Source organism: Anabrus simplex, chromosome 4 (genome assembly GCF_040414725.1).
Source record: "Anabrus simplex isolate iqAnaSimp1 chromosome 4, ASM4041472v1, whole genome shotgun sequence".
NCBI classification, from domain to species: domain Eukaryota; kingdom Metazoa; phylum Arthropoda; class Insecta; order Orthoptera; family Tettigoniidae; genus Anabrus; species Anabrus simplex.
The window spans coordinates 95012723-95032186 of record NC_090268.1 but is presented as its reverse complement, the minus strand read 5'-3'; the positions used below and the strand labels follow the sequence as shown (position 1 = coordinate 95032186).

At 37.2% G+C, this 19464-nt stretch overlaps 1 protein-coding gene across 1 annotated transcript in view; it reads left to right on the top strand.

The window, feature by feature from the left end:
• The window catches only part of LOC136872183 (neuronal acetylcholine receptor subunit alpha-7), a 324332-nt gene that overhangs the window by 105580 nt on the left and 199288 nt on the right, over positions 1–19464 (top strand). Inside the window, exon 6 of the mRNA XM_067146019.2 lies at positions 11695–11770. Coding sequence (XP_067002120.2) covers positions 11695–11770 — 76 coding nt within the window. The remainder of the gene's footprint in view (positions 1–11694; positions 11771–19464) is intronic.

The following is a 19464-nucleotide window of genomic DNA, read 5'->3' as shown; positions in this document are numbered from 1 at the left end:
AATCTGCCATGGACAAGACTTTTTCACTATATTTTTCCTTGCCTCAAAATTACATTTAGCACACTGTATCGCAGACACTAAAACAATATACAAGGCTGAAAAATTATTTTCTTCTTAGTACTGTTATAGGCCACTTTACTTTTAAAAGAAAGAGATAAGAAGAGAGTATTACAGTACTTTTCAGGGATGTATTACACAGAAATAATACGCTATATCCACGCATGAACGTGCATTACTTGGAGTAGCGTATGTATATTCATTTTTTCCGCTGGGAAGATAACTAGTAATACTGCCAAGTTTGTACATAGATTTACCTAATCACTTAAAATTTAATTTTTAAGTGAAGGGTGGAATTTCTGGCTTTATTTTAATTTTCAAATCTACCGTTGGTAAATCAGTGTTGCATCTTAATATTATAAACGATTTTACATTGTAATTATGAGCTTCCTAAATTGATGGCAATTGAAAAATTCGAATACATTGAAATTATGGACATTTCATAGGCAACGCGAAAGTGACGATTGATGTCATAAATGCAAAAGTGATTGTTGCTCGGCCATTTCAACACACTTCATTTCTTTTATTGCTAAATGCAATAAGTTAATCGCTTAGCGCACTCGATACAGGCCTGGTAGTCAAAATTGACTGACTCGGTATTTGATCACAGCGAATTTCGAAGGAAGTCATTAGAGTTGATTATACAGTGCAATTTTGAATGGAATATATCAAAATTATTTGATGGCTGCGGTCACCTATTCCAATCTCAGCGGACGCACGCGTGCCCGAAACACAGGCATTAGCCTAAAACGTAACAAATTATTAGGAGATTTTACAACCATGAATACATTTAGCAACAGCACCGATTTTAAGAACTATCAATTAACAATCCTTGCAGTAAACAGCAGGATGATTTTTAACCATGATTTAGTTTCTAATTTGTCCTGTAGAAAATTGGGCTGTGGTGACATTTTAACGAGTGTAAAAATTTCACCTACTCTACGGCACGAGCAATAATAATAGTCTCAAATTCTGGAGAAATGATACCTACACCAAAATGCTGTCTGTTTCTGAGTACTTGGGCCAGATACTGATTTAGTGTAGAACATCTCTCCTCCGGGGATAGTTATGTAGTGGTACTTGTCCCTAAAACAAGTTTTACCACAACTACTATAATTTTCTCAACAGGCTATTGAAATTAAAAGTGCCAGACTAAGTGGCTCAGACAGTTGAGGCGTTGGCCTTCTTACCCGAACTTGGCAAATTCGATCCTGGCTCAGTCCGGTGGTATTTGAAGGTGCTCAAATACGACAGCCTCGTGTCGGTAGATTTACTGGTACGTAAAATAACTCCTGCGGGACTAAATTCCGGCACCTTGGCGTCTCCGAAAACCGTGAAAGTAGTTAGTGGGACGTAACACCAATAACATTATTATTACAAATAAAAAGTCTTGTTTCTAGTACTCAGAAACCGACACCAACTCTGTCCAGCAATATCTTTCCCAGAATGTTGGACTGTGCAGTGAATGTTCGCGTTCCCCCCCCCCCCCCCAAGTCAAGAAGAGATTAATTTCATCTGATTGCCTGAATGTCTTGACAAGATCTGCTGTAGAGCTCAAACGTTGAAAGTCGACATACAGCGACTGCGGCGAAATTGCTTAGAAGACAACACCTGTCATTTCGATGCCGACTGTGAAGACCAACATAGTCGAATTTAGTTCCTGTTATTGTTACGATAACAATATAGGCTGGTGATCTTCCCCTGCTGCATCCTTATCTCTGTTCTACTATACTTCACGATGAAATAGTGAGTTTACCTGTCGTACGAGTGGTCAAATCTTACATTTGGAGGAGAATGTGATTGAAATGTGGAACAAAATAAATTTTATTTTCAGATTGAAATTAATTTGCATAACATTTTATTATTTATACTTTGTGTAGTTGACACCTGATTATTGAACAAATTGAGAATATTGTTTCAAGGGGAAAGCAATGGGAACACATAACATTTATTAATATCGATCGTAGAAGAAGAATAAATTTACGGCTAATATAATGGAAAGAACATGAGCACCGATAAATCAGGCGATACCCTAGCTCTAACAAACTTATTGTGGTACTACCGGGAACGGAAGAGATCAAGATTTGACCAAGCGGAAGGTAATAGAGAGTAGCCAGCCATAAATAAGTGGATATACAGTATGTTCAGACTCAGCAGGCCACTAAACCACATTCACAACTTACTTGCTGCTGGAGGGTAACTTAACATTCATATTAAAAAAGGAATGACATTTTAGTTGTTAGTTAAGTCATCATAAGACCTCGAGTTAATATAAGAGTAGTTCTGCAGGTACACCACGAAGGGCTCGATTCCTGTCAAGATGACAGGATGCTGAAAAAGTATATACACAAAACTTTAAATTCCGAGAGTTTTTTGAATTCGTTTTACGTCGCACCGACACACAGAGGTCTTATGGCGACGATAGGATAGGAAAAGGTCAGGAGCGGGAAGGAAGCGGCCGTGGCTTCAATGAAGATACATCCCCAGCATTTTCCTGGTGTGAAAATGGGGAAACCACGGAAAACCATCCTCAGGGCTGCCGACAGTGGGATTCGAATCCACTATCTCTCGAATGCAAGCTGACAGCTGCGTACCCCAAACCACGTGGCCACTCGCTCTGTTTTAAATTCCGTAGGAGCCCATAGCATTTAGATTCATTCAAACTACACCACAAACGGGTAAGTTAACATGATAATTCCTGGGGGCAGAAAATGGTCAGGCTAACTATAGGTACTATCCCACTTAGCGGCGAGGTTATGAATATCTTCTTCTCCTCAAGGGTTACGATGGCTGTACGGAGAACACTTTAGTTTGCTATAACAGAAGTTGCTAATGTTAACTGCGAGAGGACTGGGATTTTACTAACTCATGGAAACAATATCATAGAAAACATGTAATTTTATTTTTCGTTTACTTGTGGGTCCGCCTCTGTGGTGTACTGGTTAGTGTGATTAACTGCCACCCCCGGAGCGCCGGGTTCGATTCCCGGCTCTGCCACGAAACTTGAAAAGTGGTACGAGGGTTGAAACCGGGTCAACTCAGCCTCGGGAGGTCAGCTGAGTAGAGGTGGGTTCGATTCCCACCTAAGACATCCTGGAAGTGGTTTTCCGTGGTTTCCCTCCAGGCAAATGCTGGGATGATACCTAACTTAAGGTCACGGCCGCTTCCTTCCTTCTTTCTTGTCTATCCCTTCCAATATTCCCCACCCCCGCAAGGCCCCTGTTCAGCATAGGAGGTGAAGCCGTCTGGGTTAGGTACTGGTCATCCTCCCCAGTTGTATCACAAGACCCAGAGTCTGAACCTCCAGGACACTGCCCTTGAGGCGGCAGAGGTGGGATCCCTCGCTGAGTCCGAGGGAAGAACCGACCCGGGAGGGTAAACAGATAAAGAAGCAGTTTACTTGTGAAATGCTTTAGTTAGACGATCACTTCACCATTACAACAATGTCAGTTGATGATTAAATGCTACACAATCTATATCTTATTTTATCTTATTTGTATTATACTAACTTACTAAACAAGCAATTCTTGTGAATATATAACAGCTTTCTCGAAAGCGCCTCTAGATATTTCGATGAAAATCATATACTAGAGGTTTTTTGAGACTAGAAATCGATTAGTAATGGTATTATCTTCAGAAAAAAAATTATCAGGCATGGATTATAAAGCAACACAATCATTCCCATGATCCATCAGCGCACATAGTGGTTGTAGTCGTTAAGGTATCCAGTTCGATCTTATTTGGTAGCCAGCTTAGACTGTTCGAGTCGCAGTGGCCGCAAAGATTTTTGCCATCAGATTATTGGCGGTCAGGTTAAGCGAGAGATGGCGGTATACAGTACATTGTATAATTCATCTTCAGGTGTTTACGTGTGTTTACTCTTTTTAAGTACGTTTCTCTCAACGAACTGACCGACGGTTATCATATTAATTAAAATATAAACATGCAATCAACACACAACTGTTCTCATTACTTCTTTAATTCATTATTTAATGATCTGTGTGGCTTAACCCCAAAAGTACGTAAACCATTCTTGAACTTCCATTCTCTATAGCTATACAGCATGTGATTCCTATCACGCACTTTGAAGGCTTGCAGAGAGGGAGTGGAGTAGACAACTTTCTGAACAAGAACCCATGTCCGGAAACGTACCGTTTCGCGCAACAAGTAAAATATTACCAAGCGTTTAAATATTCCGTGTCTGCTACGTCTTACGAAACCCCGGTGGAATCAAAGGAAGATCTGCTTGCGCGGGTAGTGGCAGCGGCGGATGTTCAACTTCCAGGTGTTTGCTAGCAAGTGTACCGGAATGTAATACACACGTACAAGGTTTGTATCGAAATTGGTGGCATGTCGAGCTTATCTTGTATGTAGAAGCAAAAGCAATGAAACAACAAATTACCTACTCCGCTCCGCTCCGCTCATTTAAACGCGTGGTGGTTGTTTCTTTGTAACAGGGAAACGGTGCGTTTCCGGACGAAGCTTTCTGTTCAAAATGTTACCTACTCGGTCCACCCAACAACTCCTCAAAGTGAGTAATAGGAATTTAGATACACTCTGTATAGTAACTGCTGTACATGCTGATACTGGTACTTCTTTTTCTTCTTCTGTGAATTTGTCTTGAGACAGGTATCAATTGGACAATTTGAATGATTCTCTAATCTGAGCATCTTGTTTCAGTTGTTCATAGCTTTCACCTTGCTTGACACTTGTCAACGGTTAAACCTTCCTCTTCCTCTGTCTATGGGTATGTTTTCCTCCATCACCCACTGCTGAAGACAATTTCTGCGTAGTATATGACACAAACAGGACATTTTCTTCTTCCCTATCGTTTTCATAAGATGTCTCTTCTCTCCTACTCTACTGAGCACCTCATCAATTCTCACTTTCTCTGTCCACTTCACTTTTTCCTTTCTTCTCCACAACCATATTACAGAACTTTCCAAACACTTTGTATCCTCCTTTCTTAATTTTTCAGATTCGTATGACACCACGCTCCACGTAAAATAATTTGTGAACCGCATTCTTTGGACGTCAAAAGCCCTCTCACCTTTCCGAAAGCTTCTTTGCCCATAGATATTTTGCCTTTTACTCTTCCTGCACAATTTACATACCATGTTAAAAACTCCCTAAATATCTAAGTGACTTTATTTGTTCCTATTTATGTCCCTCTAGTGTTATATTAACATCATTTTCCTCTTTTCTTACGCTCATCACCTTAGTTTTGTCAATGTTGAACTTCATTTCGAACTCTTTGCCCATTTTTTCAATATTTTCCACTGTCTAATCAGTAATAAGAACAGGGAAGGTCTATCGTCCGGTCATTATTACCGAATATATTGAATCGAGAATCTCACAGAGATGAGGGTAATAATTTTTGCTCTGGAGCAAATCGGTGAAATCAACAACCGCTCTTAACAGTAACCAAAGGAGAATGGACAGGATGCTCAACAACTTTAACAGTGATGATAACGCCCAGTTAAAAGTAAAGGCCATGAAATGACGGGGATGAAGATAAAATATTATTTAGGTCTTGAGGTCCAATGGAAGTCAGCCGCGAAAGATCAGTGTGAGTAACTTGGCTCAAGAAAGTAAAAACAGTACAAGAATCATCTGGGTCACACGCGCCGCCCTCCGGAAGTTGTCTCTGGTATTCTCTGTGATAGAAGATAGTATGGGTCAAGTAAATAATTCTAAAAGGAAGCAGCTGTACTCCCTGAGCAACATGCCATAACTTTGTTCCTGTTGACAAAGGAAAATTATGGAGAAAGCAGATACTGAAAATTAAATCCAACGATCACCAGAGTTAATGTAAATCATTAATCGATTTTCAAGCTTAATGCCATTAATTTCTCCTGATCAGTATTTTTACTATCAGTAAGACATGAATGAATAAAATCCACCTTACCTACATATCTCTTATTCGACTTCGGAGATAATAGTTCTGCCAACCGTCCACTGAATGTGCAGCTAAATGAAACCCCACATGGTTTCATATTCCACTGAGGACGTCGAGTTGCGAAGCATAATTAATGTAGTTCTAATAATATAAATTGAGAGATAATACAACGTTTTGTTTATTATAGTTGTATCCATAATTGCACTGTTTAAGTGTATACGTTCGTCGCCATCTGTGTCTGTGTCTATCTGTGTCGGTACGAGTAAAGAAAATTGTTCAAAAATTTCGTGTTCTTTCCAACCTCCGCGAGTCAACCAACTGATGTTCATGAAGCTTTAACTAATAGTGAAATTTCCAGTGTGTAAAGCTATATCATTATCAGGATGCTATTTTAACTACTAAAGAAGGAAATCGAAGAGTTCAGAGATGTAGAAGAGTTAAGGTATCCGTTAATGAAAACAATATTCATGAAGAAGGAAAGGATATTCAGGTTTTATGAACATTAAATCATCGTGTTCAGGAGAAAGACATGTGTTCATTGTATGGATTTAAATCGAGGATCAGTCGAAATTCTATTGTTATCCCAAATATTATGCAATTAGTGAATTTTTGTAGCCAAAGAAGTATTCAATCCATAAGCCCTCGCATAGCCGTGATTCACGAAGGAAGGCCAAAATGGCAAACTGTACTCTCCAAGTGTCTTTTAACGGTAAGGTCCTCAGACACAATAATTAACCAAAGTACTTAGGTATAACATTAGATCGGACACTCTCCTTCAGGCAACATCTAGTAAATACAGCAGCAAAGATTAGGAGTCACAACAACATTCTGCAGAAGTTGTGTGGTACAACCTGGGGTGCTTCTGCAACTACCTTGAGATGTTCTGCCCTTGGTTTAGTTTACTCTGCGGCAGAATATTGTGCTCCTGTGTGCATCAACAGCTGCCATGTGAAACTTGTGGATGCTCAACTCAACAACACAATGAGGATTATTTCAGGTGTAATAAGATCAACTCCTACCCACTGGCTTCCTGTCTTGAGCAACATCATGCCTCCTTCATTCGTAGAGCACAAGCCCTGTTGAGAGAATATTCCAAGATAAATGAGAACCCTGACTTGCCCATCCACTCCAATATTCCTGACCTTCAGAGGAACCGGTTGAAATCTAGCCATCTGCCAGTGAAGTTCGCTCAGAAGCTCACAGAAGACAATTTCAAACCGTATGCCCAATGGAAGGAAGATTGGATCTCCAAAACAGGTGAACATCTCTGGCCTTTCTTCCCACCTAATTCGAGGTCTGATCTCGCAAGAAGAACTTGGACCGTCCTTAATAGGATGCGATGTGGCCATGGTGTCTGTGCTGCGTCCCTGTATAAATGGGGAAAGATACAATCCCCCGAGTGTAACTGCAGTGCTCCTTTTCAAACCATCGAACACATTGTAAAGGAGTGTAGCAGAAGAGCCTACCCTGGAGATTGGTTTGATTTTCTAGAGGCCGATACAGAGGCTCTAGAATGGATAACATCTTTGGACATTAAAATATAATGCACTTGCTTTCTTGTTTCTGTATATATGTATATATGCCATACGATAAATAAATAAATAATACGAAGGAAGGCAATTTTGCGGTAATGAGTAGGAATGATTGTAAAAGTGGATTTACTTTCCAAAAACGTACGATTAAGCCATTTTAATTATACATATCCTCACATATAAAAGCTCTCTGTCATTTTAGTTTCTCCTCGTTCAACCATCTGTTCACAGAATAGTATATCTCCTTATATGATTTTTCCAATTATAAACTTTGTGAAACTTAAAAATTATGGAAACAATCTCAATTATTTTAATGTTTACCAAACTAGGCGACAGTCCTAGGATGCAAGTAAGAGCTTTCTGCAAAATGTTCATTTCTCAATGTGCAGATCTACGAGAGTATTCCGATAAAATCGAGGGAAGAATTACCATGAGGATAGCCATCGCAACGTTCAGTAGGATATGGAAGGGTCGGACAGTTAAACAAAGAGCACACAACTGCAACTAGCTTACTCCCTCATACTACCCATTGTCAGCAATGCATCTGAGACCTGGGCAATCAAACAGGCAGATAAGAGAAAAATAGAAAGCTTCGAGATATGGGTTTACCGATTCATTTTCAGAATTTCTTGGACTGAACACCAAATAATGCATCCGTGCTGGAAGGACTAGGCATTCCAGACTAGGTTTCTTGAGCGGATCAGCCATGCTTACATCCGGTACGTCGGACATATCGTTAGAAGAACAGACACCCTGGAGGAAGTTGTGGTGGTGCGAAAGGTCAATAGCAAGAGACCACGAGGAAGGCATCCAATGAGATCGGTGGACCAGCTGCAGCCTCTGGTAGGGAAATCTTTCCAAGAGGCTACCCAGAGGAGGAGGAGAAAGAAAATTAGGACAGTAAAACACGAACACCACAATGACCTGGGAAAAGGTAGAGCATTGAGGAGGATGAGGAGGAGCTATACTGTGTCTGCTTACATCAAACAAGGATATATTTTATATCGTTTTAAATAATATTAGAGGATCTGTGCTACTGAGCACCATTCGTTATAAGAAGGTCAGATAACTCGTCTTGATATGCCTGTCGTAGTTATATTGTTTTGCCTGCCCTTTTCAACGGTTTGATGAACATTTAATAAGAAGCGCGAAAAGCTCGTAATCAGAAGCCATCATGCCGTCTGTTTGATAATAATCTATCGATGTATTCGCTTTCTTTTATCCTGCAGTTCCTAAAATAAAGCTTGGTATTGTGTCGTAGGAGCAATAGTATTTTTAATCGCAGTTCTTCTATATAGAACGGTTGTCTTGTGATCTCATAGGAGCGTTTTTTGCCAGGCAAATATATTTTTAAGATACATGGCCTTCACTCTTTCTAGTGTAGCTAGGTTATCCTTCGATAGGTGTTCCCAAATAATGTCTAAGTCGTATGTCATGATGGGGTCTGTTTGTACGTAGACTTTTTCTCTGAACAGCATGTACGTTATTAGGAACATTCTGCCTTTTGTTGAATATATTTGGAGGCTGGGAAAAGTTAGAGAATCGAAGATTGGAGGAAGTGTATCCTCTCTGGCTTTACACGTAGTATTCAAATATGGCGGGATGCGATGACATTACTGTTTTGTTTGTCCAACCTTTGTTCCGTTTCCCTATGGGGTCTAGTATGAGGTGAGATGAATCTGTCGTTGCGGTTTTTTTGACTGGATGCCCTTCGTGACCTCAGCCTCATCGGAGGAGTTAATGAATGACGTGATCTGTGATAGTAGGAAGGGAGAGGATGAAATCCGGCATCGGCACATACCCTACTCCTGTCGAATAGCACCAAGGTGTCTGTTCAAAACTCAACGTCTCCATCCGACGGACGAATCACCAACAACAACGTCATATTCCCTCACTCCATATGAGCACTGCGGAGAGGTTTGTAATTTAACCCAGGCTTTTGGCTCGCATTCTAGTGATTAGAAATTGTATACCACCACCTCCCCTACCCTGCCGCCCAACATTACGATGGTGAAAAATGTTTCAACCAGTGGAACTCGAACCAGCTAACCACGATGTCAGACCGATCATGGCCACCAGGCGCGCTCATGCAATGACATTAATAAGGATCAGAATATTAATGGAAGTGTTAGTCGCTTAGCAACAGAATGTATTGTGGATTAGGGTAAGCCTTCGTCTGCAATTATAGGAGTGATCATTCATTGATTTGAATGTATGAGTACTCAAATTTGGCTGAACTTGAAGACCTATCAATGCCTTATGATTAACCGGCAGATAATTCTGGAGATAATAAAACAAAAGTAAAGCAGATCGGTCCTGTAGAACGGACGGACGGATTTGCCAAATATATTTTTGGAAAACTCTTTTAATATATAGATGATTTTCATTTTTAAAACTGTCACGAATAATTTAATTACACAATGTAAAAAGTTAAGTGCAAACTATGCATCGACGAATCTCTTTTAATTGCAAGCGATGTGGTACTTTCAAATACAGTATTCCAATATTACATCCAATGTGCCAGTTTCTATGTTTCAGAGTGGTATAAATTATAAGCCAGCCCCGAGGTGTAGGGGTAGAGTGCCTGTCCGTCTCACGAAGTTTCTGAGTCAGATTCCCGGTCAGATCAAGGACTTTTAGCTGGATCAAACGGCTAGTTCGAGGTCCTCTCTGCATACTTGATTACAGTTACGAGCCACTGGTGGTGAGATGGCAGCCCCGGTCTTCAAAGCCAAGAATAATGGCTGAACTTAGAATCTGAAGACTTCCGAATTCAACAGTAGTTGCTCGGTAGGCCAAATGCCTCTCATGTTTGGCTGCGCCAGGGTATATTTTGTAAGTTACATGGCCCAGTAGATTTTACAGCTACCAATTGAAGGAGACCTCACTAGTTCAGAAACTCACAGCTGCATTTTAGCATTCATCAGATAACAATGATCATCGATGATGTGGTTTCAGGACAAGGTTTTCTCAATTCATTCCACGAAACTACTTAGATTTTACCTTCCTTTTGGTGTAATAATGAGGATAATAGTTCAATCTGGAGAGAAAATGTAGAAAATAATTCGTAACCATTAGTTAATTATCTCAAACATGTTCGAATTATATTTCCTTTTTATTTATTAATCTTTCATGTGTCCATTTGTACATATCGTATATATGAAGATATAGGAAAAGTGGACTTTAACCACTGCCTAGCTTTTCACTAGAGGAGCCTGCCATTAATTCTACTCCCGACGCTATCTTTGATAACATAGTTGCTGATATACAAGATGAGGACCTGGAATCATATCATATCCATAAATCTAGGAGTCACTATGACTCAGTCAAAACATGCATAAAAATAACTCAAAAGCAGGTCATTGTTGTGATGAAAATATTATGACATGATGGTAGACAGCTGAAAATTGTAAGTTCCATTGGATTTATAATTCTTAAATTAAAAAGTTAAATATTAGAGTAACAATGTTTCAATACAATAATATTGTAGCATTATGTGACTAATTTAATTCTTCACAGGCTTTGTTTTGAAATATATTATATGTTTGTAGTGGACTGAATCCTAGTGACTCCTGGATTTGTGGATAATTCATCGTTTTCGTTATCAGGGATATTACGTGTTATACTATAATTATATTAGGGCTGACGATGTCTCATATAAGAGAGACGAAACATGTCCCTTAAGGAAAACTTTGTATAGTATTACAAAGGTGGAATTACCCAACTATTAAGAACTTCTAAATTTTTTTTGTGCGATGTGTTACAAACGTGTTGTTTCACTGGATAAAAATTTAATATTTTTCTTAGTAGTAATGAAACTCTTAAAAAACTTATAAACCAGCCAATAATTTATTAGGCAATTGAGAGTTTTTAAGTATCTCATTCTAATAAATTGACTGCTGATTCATAAGAAGGTAGAAGTACACAAAGACAATATGTTTAGTATATGACTAGAGGTCGGCTGAAATCAATTCTAATTTCATGTCTGAAAATGGAACTGACAAAAGTATTATAAGAAAGCAAACAAAGTATCAAAATATCTAGTTTACGAGAAAAAAAGAGGCAAACAAATTCTAATATGGCAAACTTACGGACTCTAGATATATATGCGTAAAATATATATATTTACGTTCAGAAAAACAAATGAGATATAATTTTTTTGTCATCTACTGTAATGTTTTGATGCAAATTGTATGTATGTTACAGCTAGACCTTCAACTACAGGATGATGCAGGTGGTGATATTAGTAGCTTCATAACAAACGGTGAATGGGATCTTTTAGGTAGGTACTGTACGTCAGTAATAAGCAGGGTATTGCTTCACCTATCGCAGTACCCACCAACTACGGCATTTACCGGTTGAATTAAAGGAAAGGTTTTCTTTGATAATCCTACATTACACTTACATATTAACATTTGACAGTACATAAACAAATTAATATAGTAGTGGAAAAATAGGAATTTATATTTATACACTGCACAAATAGTGAGCTATGTTTGATAAAATAATAAAATTTTACTATATAGAATGAAGGATCTCAGAGTATGTGATTTATAATCAAAAATTATACATTACAAATACGTTCAATGGAAATATGTCATAATTTATTATTAATGAGCCATTCATCACCAGCAAATAATGCTCAAGTATGGAAAACATTTAAATCATAATGGCACTATTGTTTCTGATTCTAGTTACTGCTATTAGTGAGGTCCATGATGTCTAGTCAGATAGTGAATTTTATACGTAGAAAGGCATATGAAAGAAACATTTACCTGTACTAAGTTGAGGGTGAGGGGGGGGGGGGGGGGAAAGGTAAAGATGGACAACTTATGAAATAGTAAAACAGGATGTTTGTTTCATTTGTGCATTTTTCTCGTACATAGAACAGCCATTCGAATTTTACGAATGGAAAATATTATAGCAAACGAGGAACGTCAGCAATTCTGATTTACACCTTTTAATTCGGTCTGACTAAATTCAACCATAATGCCATTAGTCAGAATTACAATAATGAACAGGTAGGATTATTTTGTGGCATAAACTATAATTCCCTGTTCATAGTTTTCTTGATTAGTTATTTAACTGCATATTTCCCTAATCACATTAAGTAAATCCCCTCGTGCAAGTGTTATTACATATTTATGCATCCATGAAGGAATAAAGCGCGTCTTACATCGATATTAAGTAATCTAGTTTATATTTTTATTAGAAATACATTTATTAACAATAATACGTTTAATTGTAACGATATTATTTTCATATTCTGTGTACTAACCACATTTATTTCATTTGCGTTTTTATTTTAATTTTCTCATTACTGTGTCTTCTTTCAATCTTGATGATTATTTATTTCTTATCTATTTCATGATTTTTCTTTAATATATACATTCACCGAAAGTGGCAGATGTTAATGGAAGTGTGCTAATTTTTGTATTACGATAAGGCCGGAGGAGAATCATATTACAGGTATCGCTTTATACAGTCATCACCTAAATGTCAAAGAAATCGCTTTTGCCACCTCAAAACCGTAAAACAATGATCGTTTTTGAAATTATACGAGATCTGACTTACTGGAAGTGACTTTAATTGTTTATATCAGCAGTCAGTAACAGGCGGAGGGTATAAATTATGATACATAAGGTTGCGCGCAGTATCACCAATCTGTATATAGAATTTTTTCAAATTATTTCTGTTTATCTAATTCCTTTAAACAATGAACGGCGTTTATGGATGACAAAATATCCGTTGCCATACTTGTATTAAAGTGCTCATTTACCCGAAATATATTCAATCTACTACATTCAGAAATTTATTTCACTTTCTCCAACTTAAGAAAAGCAGAGTGCTTGTAGGTTTGAATAATCTGACTCAATTCTGGTTCTAAGTGGTCGAATGCATATTTACACTGCACTCGCGTACAGTGTGAAATCTCTACTCTTTAGCAGAAGCTTGCAAGGGCACACCTGGATGGTTAGGTACTTTTGTGGTACTGTAAATTATCAATGGAAATTTGAAATTTAAAAACTTTCGGACTCAAGGGATCAAACAGCGTAAATTCAACCCACGTAGTTAGTTTCTTAAAACTAGCCGCACATTCATCGGCTTCTAAATCATTTTCAGATTCAAAAATATACACCAACGACCAGAGTTTTAATATATTTCAGATGTACTCAGTTACGTCGATCTAGCTTGTGTCTTGTAGAAGAGTTATTCATTGGAAAGATGTCGCTTTGCGTTACAATCAATGGACTCATTATAACATATGATAGGCAAATAGTTACAGGATATTACCTACTTTACATCATAGCAGTAAAGTTGAAACAGAGTAAGTATTATAAATGAGTGGTTAGTTTAACATTTTGAACAGAATAAAGTGAACTAACATTTATTTGACATTAGACAAATTTCTTTTCAAAAGTAATATCGAATCATTTTGAAAGATGCGTGTGCTTATTTCCACTGGAATTTGTACTTTGAGTCAGAGTTCCCGTATGTTTGTGACCTGACAGTGAGAGAAAATGATTTGATAGTAATCATATACGAATATTAAATGTTAATAGTAACATCCAGATGAATTTTTATTCAAGTTACACATTTCTTCTTTTTCACGAAAAACAATTTAGGTCAAATCATCATATAAAATTCTTCCTCCTTATATAAATTCCATATTGCTGATGTCAGGAACGCTCTAAGGACTGTAAGAGAAGAAACTTTTTAAAATGATTTCAATACCTGTTAATCTGTCATTAGTTTATGCTAATAATGTCTTGAACTGGCTGTAAGAAATGTGCTAACAGCAGCAGAAATTGTAAGTAACAAGGCCTATGAAAATAAACGTGATGTTTAGTATCATACATGAACTACTGTAGATATAACAAACGGAGGCATTCATAAATTGTAGATAACCGTATTCCAGTACCAAACAATAAGGAAGCAAATCATACGCAATACCAGGGATTTCTGACAGTTCGTGGCTACTGTCCAATATCCATCGAGTATGTAAAATGCACAGGTCGTTGCAAACAGTTGAAAGTGATCAAAGAAATACTGATTTTAATGGCTATAAACGACCCACTTCGAACAATTTTCTGAACAAATTAATGAAAGGCCTATTAAATAACGAGCAAATAAACCTGTGAGGTGGTGGTGGTGATTATTGTTTTAAGAGGAAGTACAACTAGACAGCCATCCTCTATATAACACTAATCAGTGAGAAAAAATGGAAGGGGTTCGACACTTTTAAAAATGAAGATATCGGTCAAAGAAGGACAAGGGCGACGAAGGACGTGAACATGTAAAACTCCCTAGCCCTCGCAGACTAATAGCGTCGGGGTCGGAAAACAAGAGTTGACCAAGAGAGGTCGGGTAGGATAGATGAAAGTGAAGAGCCTGGCACAAGTAAGTGGATGCAATGCCAGGACTCAGCTGAGGGCCCCGTGGTCGCCAACCCACGCTCCACATGTGAGAGCCCTTGGAGTTCCTTCTAGTCGCCTCTTATGACAGGCAGGGGATACCGTGGGTGTTATTCTACCACCCCCACCCACAGTGGGTATACAGAGAGATGTATGATAGAAAGAGGGTCGTGAATTATTGTAACACAGAGTGACATCTTTCAGAAATAAATTATTTTATCTCCTTGAAGATTTTTTTTCGTAACATCTCAGGTTGTGTGTATGCATTACTCTCTTAAGATGGAAAGTAACTAAATGATTATGTATAAAAGGCAAATACATTATTAATGTACAGTATAGAAAACAAAACTGAATTGAATTTTTGAAACGAATGAAGTGTTTTTCAATTTGAAATCTTGCGTAACTGACTGGTAAAATGAGCTGTATTATACAATTTTCTTAAAAAACGAATTCGGAACTTTATTCTGCTTTGTTCCCCTGAAGATGAAACTAGCAACTGGAAACAACAGTCAATTTCAACGAATTCAAACGTCGAAATCTACTTACTGGATTTTAAAGTGTCGATTTTTATTAGGAACATTGTCACCTTCTCCTCAAAACGTCAGTCTCGTGGAGAAGAGTGAAAGGAGGAAAGATTCACGATTGCATATTTTAAAAATATATTAAAATTAATGCCCATTTTAAAATCAGATATTCTATAATATTAGTGTTCAACATAGGCGGTATCATCAGTGGGTAGGAATTGATATGTCATAAGCGTTTGATAATTTTTGTTTATCAGTTGACATTAGAGTTTTAAAACTCTACTCTGTAAAGGAAGCAGTAATACTTGCCTCTTAGCAGCGAAATTTCAACACCGTTTTTGAACTAATACGAAGAACCCGCATGCACGGCAAGGAGATTTTTAAAGATATTACTAGAAGAACTCGTATGTATAGCATCATATTCCTAAAAAAAATGACATCATTTGAATATACTCCTAGGAACACATCGGAATCTTGTCTTTGATATTAAGACTGAATATGTATACATTAATATAAATATATATTTCCTACCTATGATCTACGTACAGCGAAATTCGCTTGATTAATTGATTGGAGATCATTGTTCTTCAGTAATGTAACGAATAATATACGCTTAAGTCTTTTATTGACTAAAATCCCCCAGCGAGATATTTTGCACTGAAACAACAAAACTATACTTAATACACATGTTAATCTCATTGGCTCTATTAACTGGTTGTATAATTGCACTAGTATATTTTGCTTTTGGATGAATGGTTAAGATTAAATGTGATATAACTAAATAACAGCAGAGAAAATCAACGTATGCATTCGGTAATGTCATGTAGTTCTACTATAGGTGTGCTTTGGAAAATGATATCAGTCAGCAATGGCGATACCAAAATGGGGAGTACAATCACATCATCTACAATCACTGAGTGTGGACGCTTACACTGCTATGCTGTCTTTGTAGGCAGAATCAGCTTCATGATAAATGGTAAAACCATTCATTGAGTGTAGGCCTATTTATGGCATGCATACTGTCATCAAATTAGAAGCAGCTTTTCAAAAAGTATTGAGTTTAGACTCGTAGATTTCCTTTGTAGGTATACTAAAACCACTAACAGAACAGAAAGTTGCGTGAGTATATTTCAATTGTGATACTTGTTAATTCCATCACACAGAATGTGAACAAACGTATTTCAGCTAGTAACGGGCTAATGACATTCATCCTGCAAAATTTGGCTGGAATTCAGAGGAGTCACTGAATAGACCTTGGAAGATGAATTTTTAATCATAGTTTATTTGATGATGCAATCGGTGAGTTTATCAAAAGTAGAATGAGAATATACATGTCAAATATCTCCATGACACAACATTTTGTCAGAATCGGAGAAACAATTCGAAAGATACAAGGTAACACATCAGGGATACATACAGGTTGAAACATTAACTTCAAAGTTATCTAATAGAACTATTGTGTTTTTCCCAGCGTGAAATAAAGGTAAATATATTGAAAAGATTACTATGTATTTATATTTTTAGTGCCTCAAATCTCCGTGGAAGTTTGATAAATCAGTAACCATCCTCGAAAGGTGATCCAGTGACACCAGCATTACATTTTCGGCGTCTTGGTTTACCCCTCGGTTTTAATTATCCTATGTAACTCAGTACGGCCCCATAGATTGTAAACATTCGTTTCTTAAAAACCGGCATATATAACATTCGTAACAGTTAATTTACTAATAAATAGTTGATGGTGTATTGTATTCGTATCATTGGGATGCGTCCTAGTCAATGCAGCTAGATTTCTTAAATATTCGAATGCATCTACGGTACGTAGTATCTGAATGGATTTTATGGCTACTAAATTTTCAAGCGGTATAACTGCTAACTAAGAATTCTGCGTACAGATATATCATCACAATGGCCATAGTAGTATACACACAGATTTGAACAGTCACATCTGAATTACTTCTCTAATAATTAGTACTTAGATTTCAGAATATCGCCTGTTATTTACTCACATTACTCCGATAGTAATCTAATAGAACTAATTAAATGAATTAAATGAATAGCAGCTTATAGAAATGAATCTGCATAAATCATAGCATTTGATATTAACTTGAACGTTACTCACTTGTTACTCTGGAGTGACAAAACTTAATGATATCTATTTGCAAAATAAGAACGAAAAATTAATGATATCTATTTGCAAAATAAGATCGAAAACTTACTGATATCTATTTGCACAATAAGATCGAAAACTTAATGATATCTATTTGCACAATAAGATCGAAAACTTAATGATATCTATTTGCAAAATAAGATCGAAAACTTAATGATTTTTCTTTGCACAATAAGATCGAAAATATTTTATGCCTTCTGTATGACTGGAGGGTTAAAGACCATTGTAGGCCAAATCTAATATTATAATCTCTGTTTTTAATACATCTTCCTCATCGGAGACCAAGTTTTTCATAAACAGAAAACATTTATTTAATGAGTTTTGAAATTGAAATATTTATTTTCCATTCTTTTGGTCTCTAAATGGTTAATGGCACACAATTGCCTTCATCCCTTCAACTAGAAATTAGGAAATAACCTATATGCAATATTATTATAGAAATGTTATTTTAGTTCGATGCGTTACTTTTAAGAAAATTATATATATGTTTGCCTTCATGTCAGATAAGGGGAGTTCACTAAATGCATGCATAAAGTGATTACATTTTTTATTTTTCAGATCAGTATGTTTCTCGGTAATGTAAGGCATTTCAGATCGATATTGGTGATATTGCTGGACACGGCAGTAGTGAGGCAGTGTTAGAAGGACTTAAGATATAACGGATACGAATGCAAAATAACCTGCAAGGCCATTGCACATTAATGCAACTCCGCAGACTGCCTAAGCGAGGCACTAAATTGTTAGGTATTACAGAGAATACTACCATCAAAAAAAAGTTATGTTAATATGATCAATTTACTCTTTACTGCCACACAGAAGACTGAGCAAAGATTATGATTCGGTATTACTAATCACTGGAAACTATAGTAGATTTTGAAATGTTTGAATTATATGTGGTCTTTTATCAGCTATGCTACTGAAATTAATATCAACATGTTGTGATATGCTTTCCTACTATTAAACTTTAGGACAAAAATAAATACAATTTTAAAAACTATGGGCAAGAAAAGTGCTTGTTTCAAGCACAGAAGTCTAAGTCTCTCCAGTACTGGGGCTGCTACGGAATAAGTGGGAATACATACCATCTTGTGCCAAGAAAATATGCGAAATTAACCAACCTCTAACAAGACGAAGTATTATATCTGCTTGTCAGGATGTTTTTGACCCCATTGGATTCTTCTGACTTGTGACAATATTGCCGAAGAATCTGTTGCAAGAAATTTGGGAGCAGGGAATAAGCTGGGACACACAGGTACCACCAGAAACAAAAGAGAAGTTCCTAAAGTAGAATGGACAATTGCCTTCTATCATTATACTAAGGCAATTTACCTTGGCTGACTATAGGAGGTCTCATACGCTTCATGTGTTTTGTGATGCCCACAAATCTTCAACTTCACGATGAAGTCAGAGTGCAGCTATCGTTCGCAAAAGCGAGGGTAAAGAGAACGACAATTGCCGTGTTGGTGTTCGAATGTCAACCACTGTAAAAGAGATTCTCGAGCTTATTGGTGTGAAATGCTATTTTTGAATAGTGTGGACTGGAAAGACTTGAGCGTAAGGAGACGAGCTACTCGACTAAGCGGTATGTTCCGAGCTCTCAGTGGAGGGATGGCGTGGAATGACATTAGTAGACGAATAAGTATGAGTGGTTGTTTTTTTTTAAAGTAGGAAGATCGCAGTATGAAAATAATGTTGGAATTCAAAAGAGAAATTGAGGCTAATATTAGTTTATAGGAAGAGGAGTTAGGGACTGGAATAAGTTACCATGGGAGATGTTCGATAAATTTCCAAATTGTTTGAAATGATTTATGAAAATTCTAAATAAACACGTGTTAGGCAATTTGCCACCTGGACGACTGCCCTAAATGCA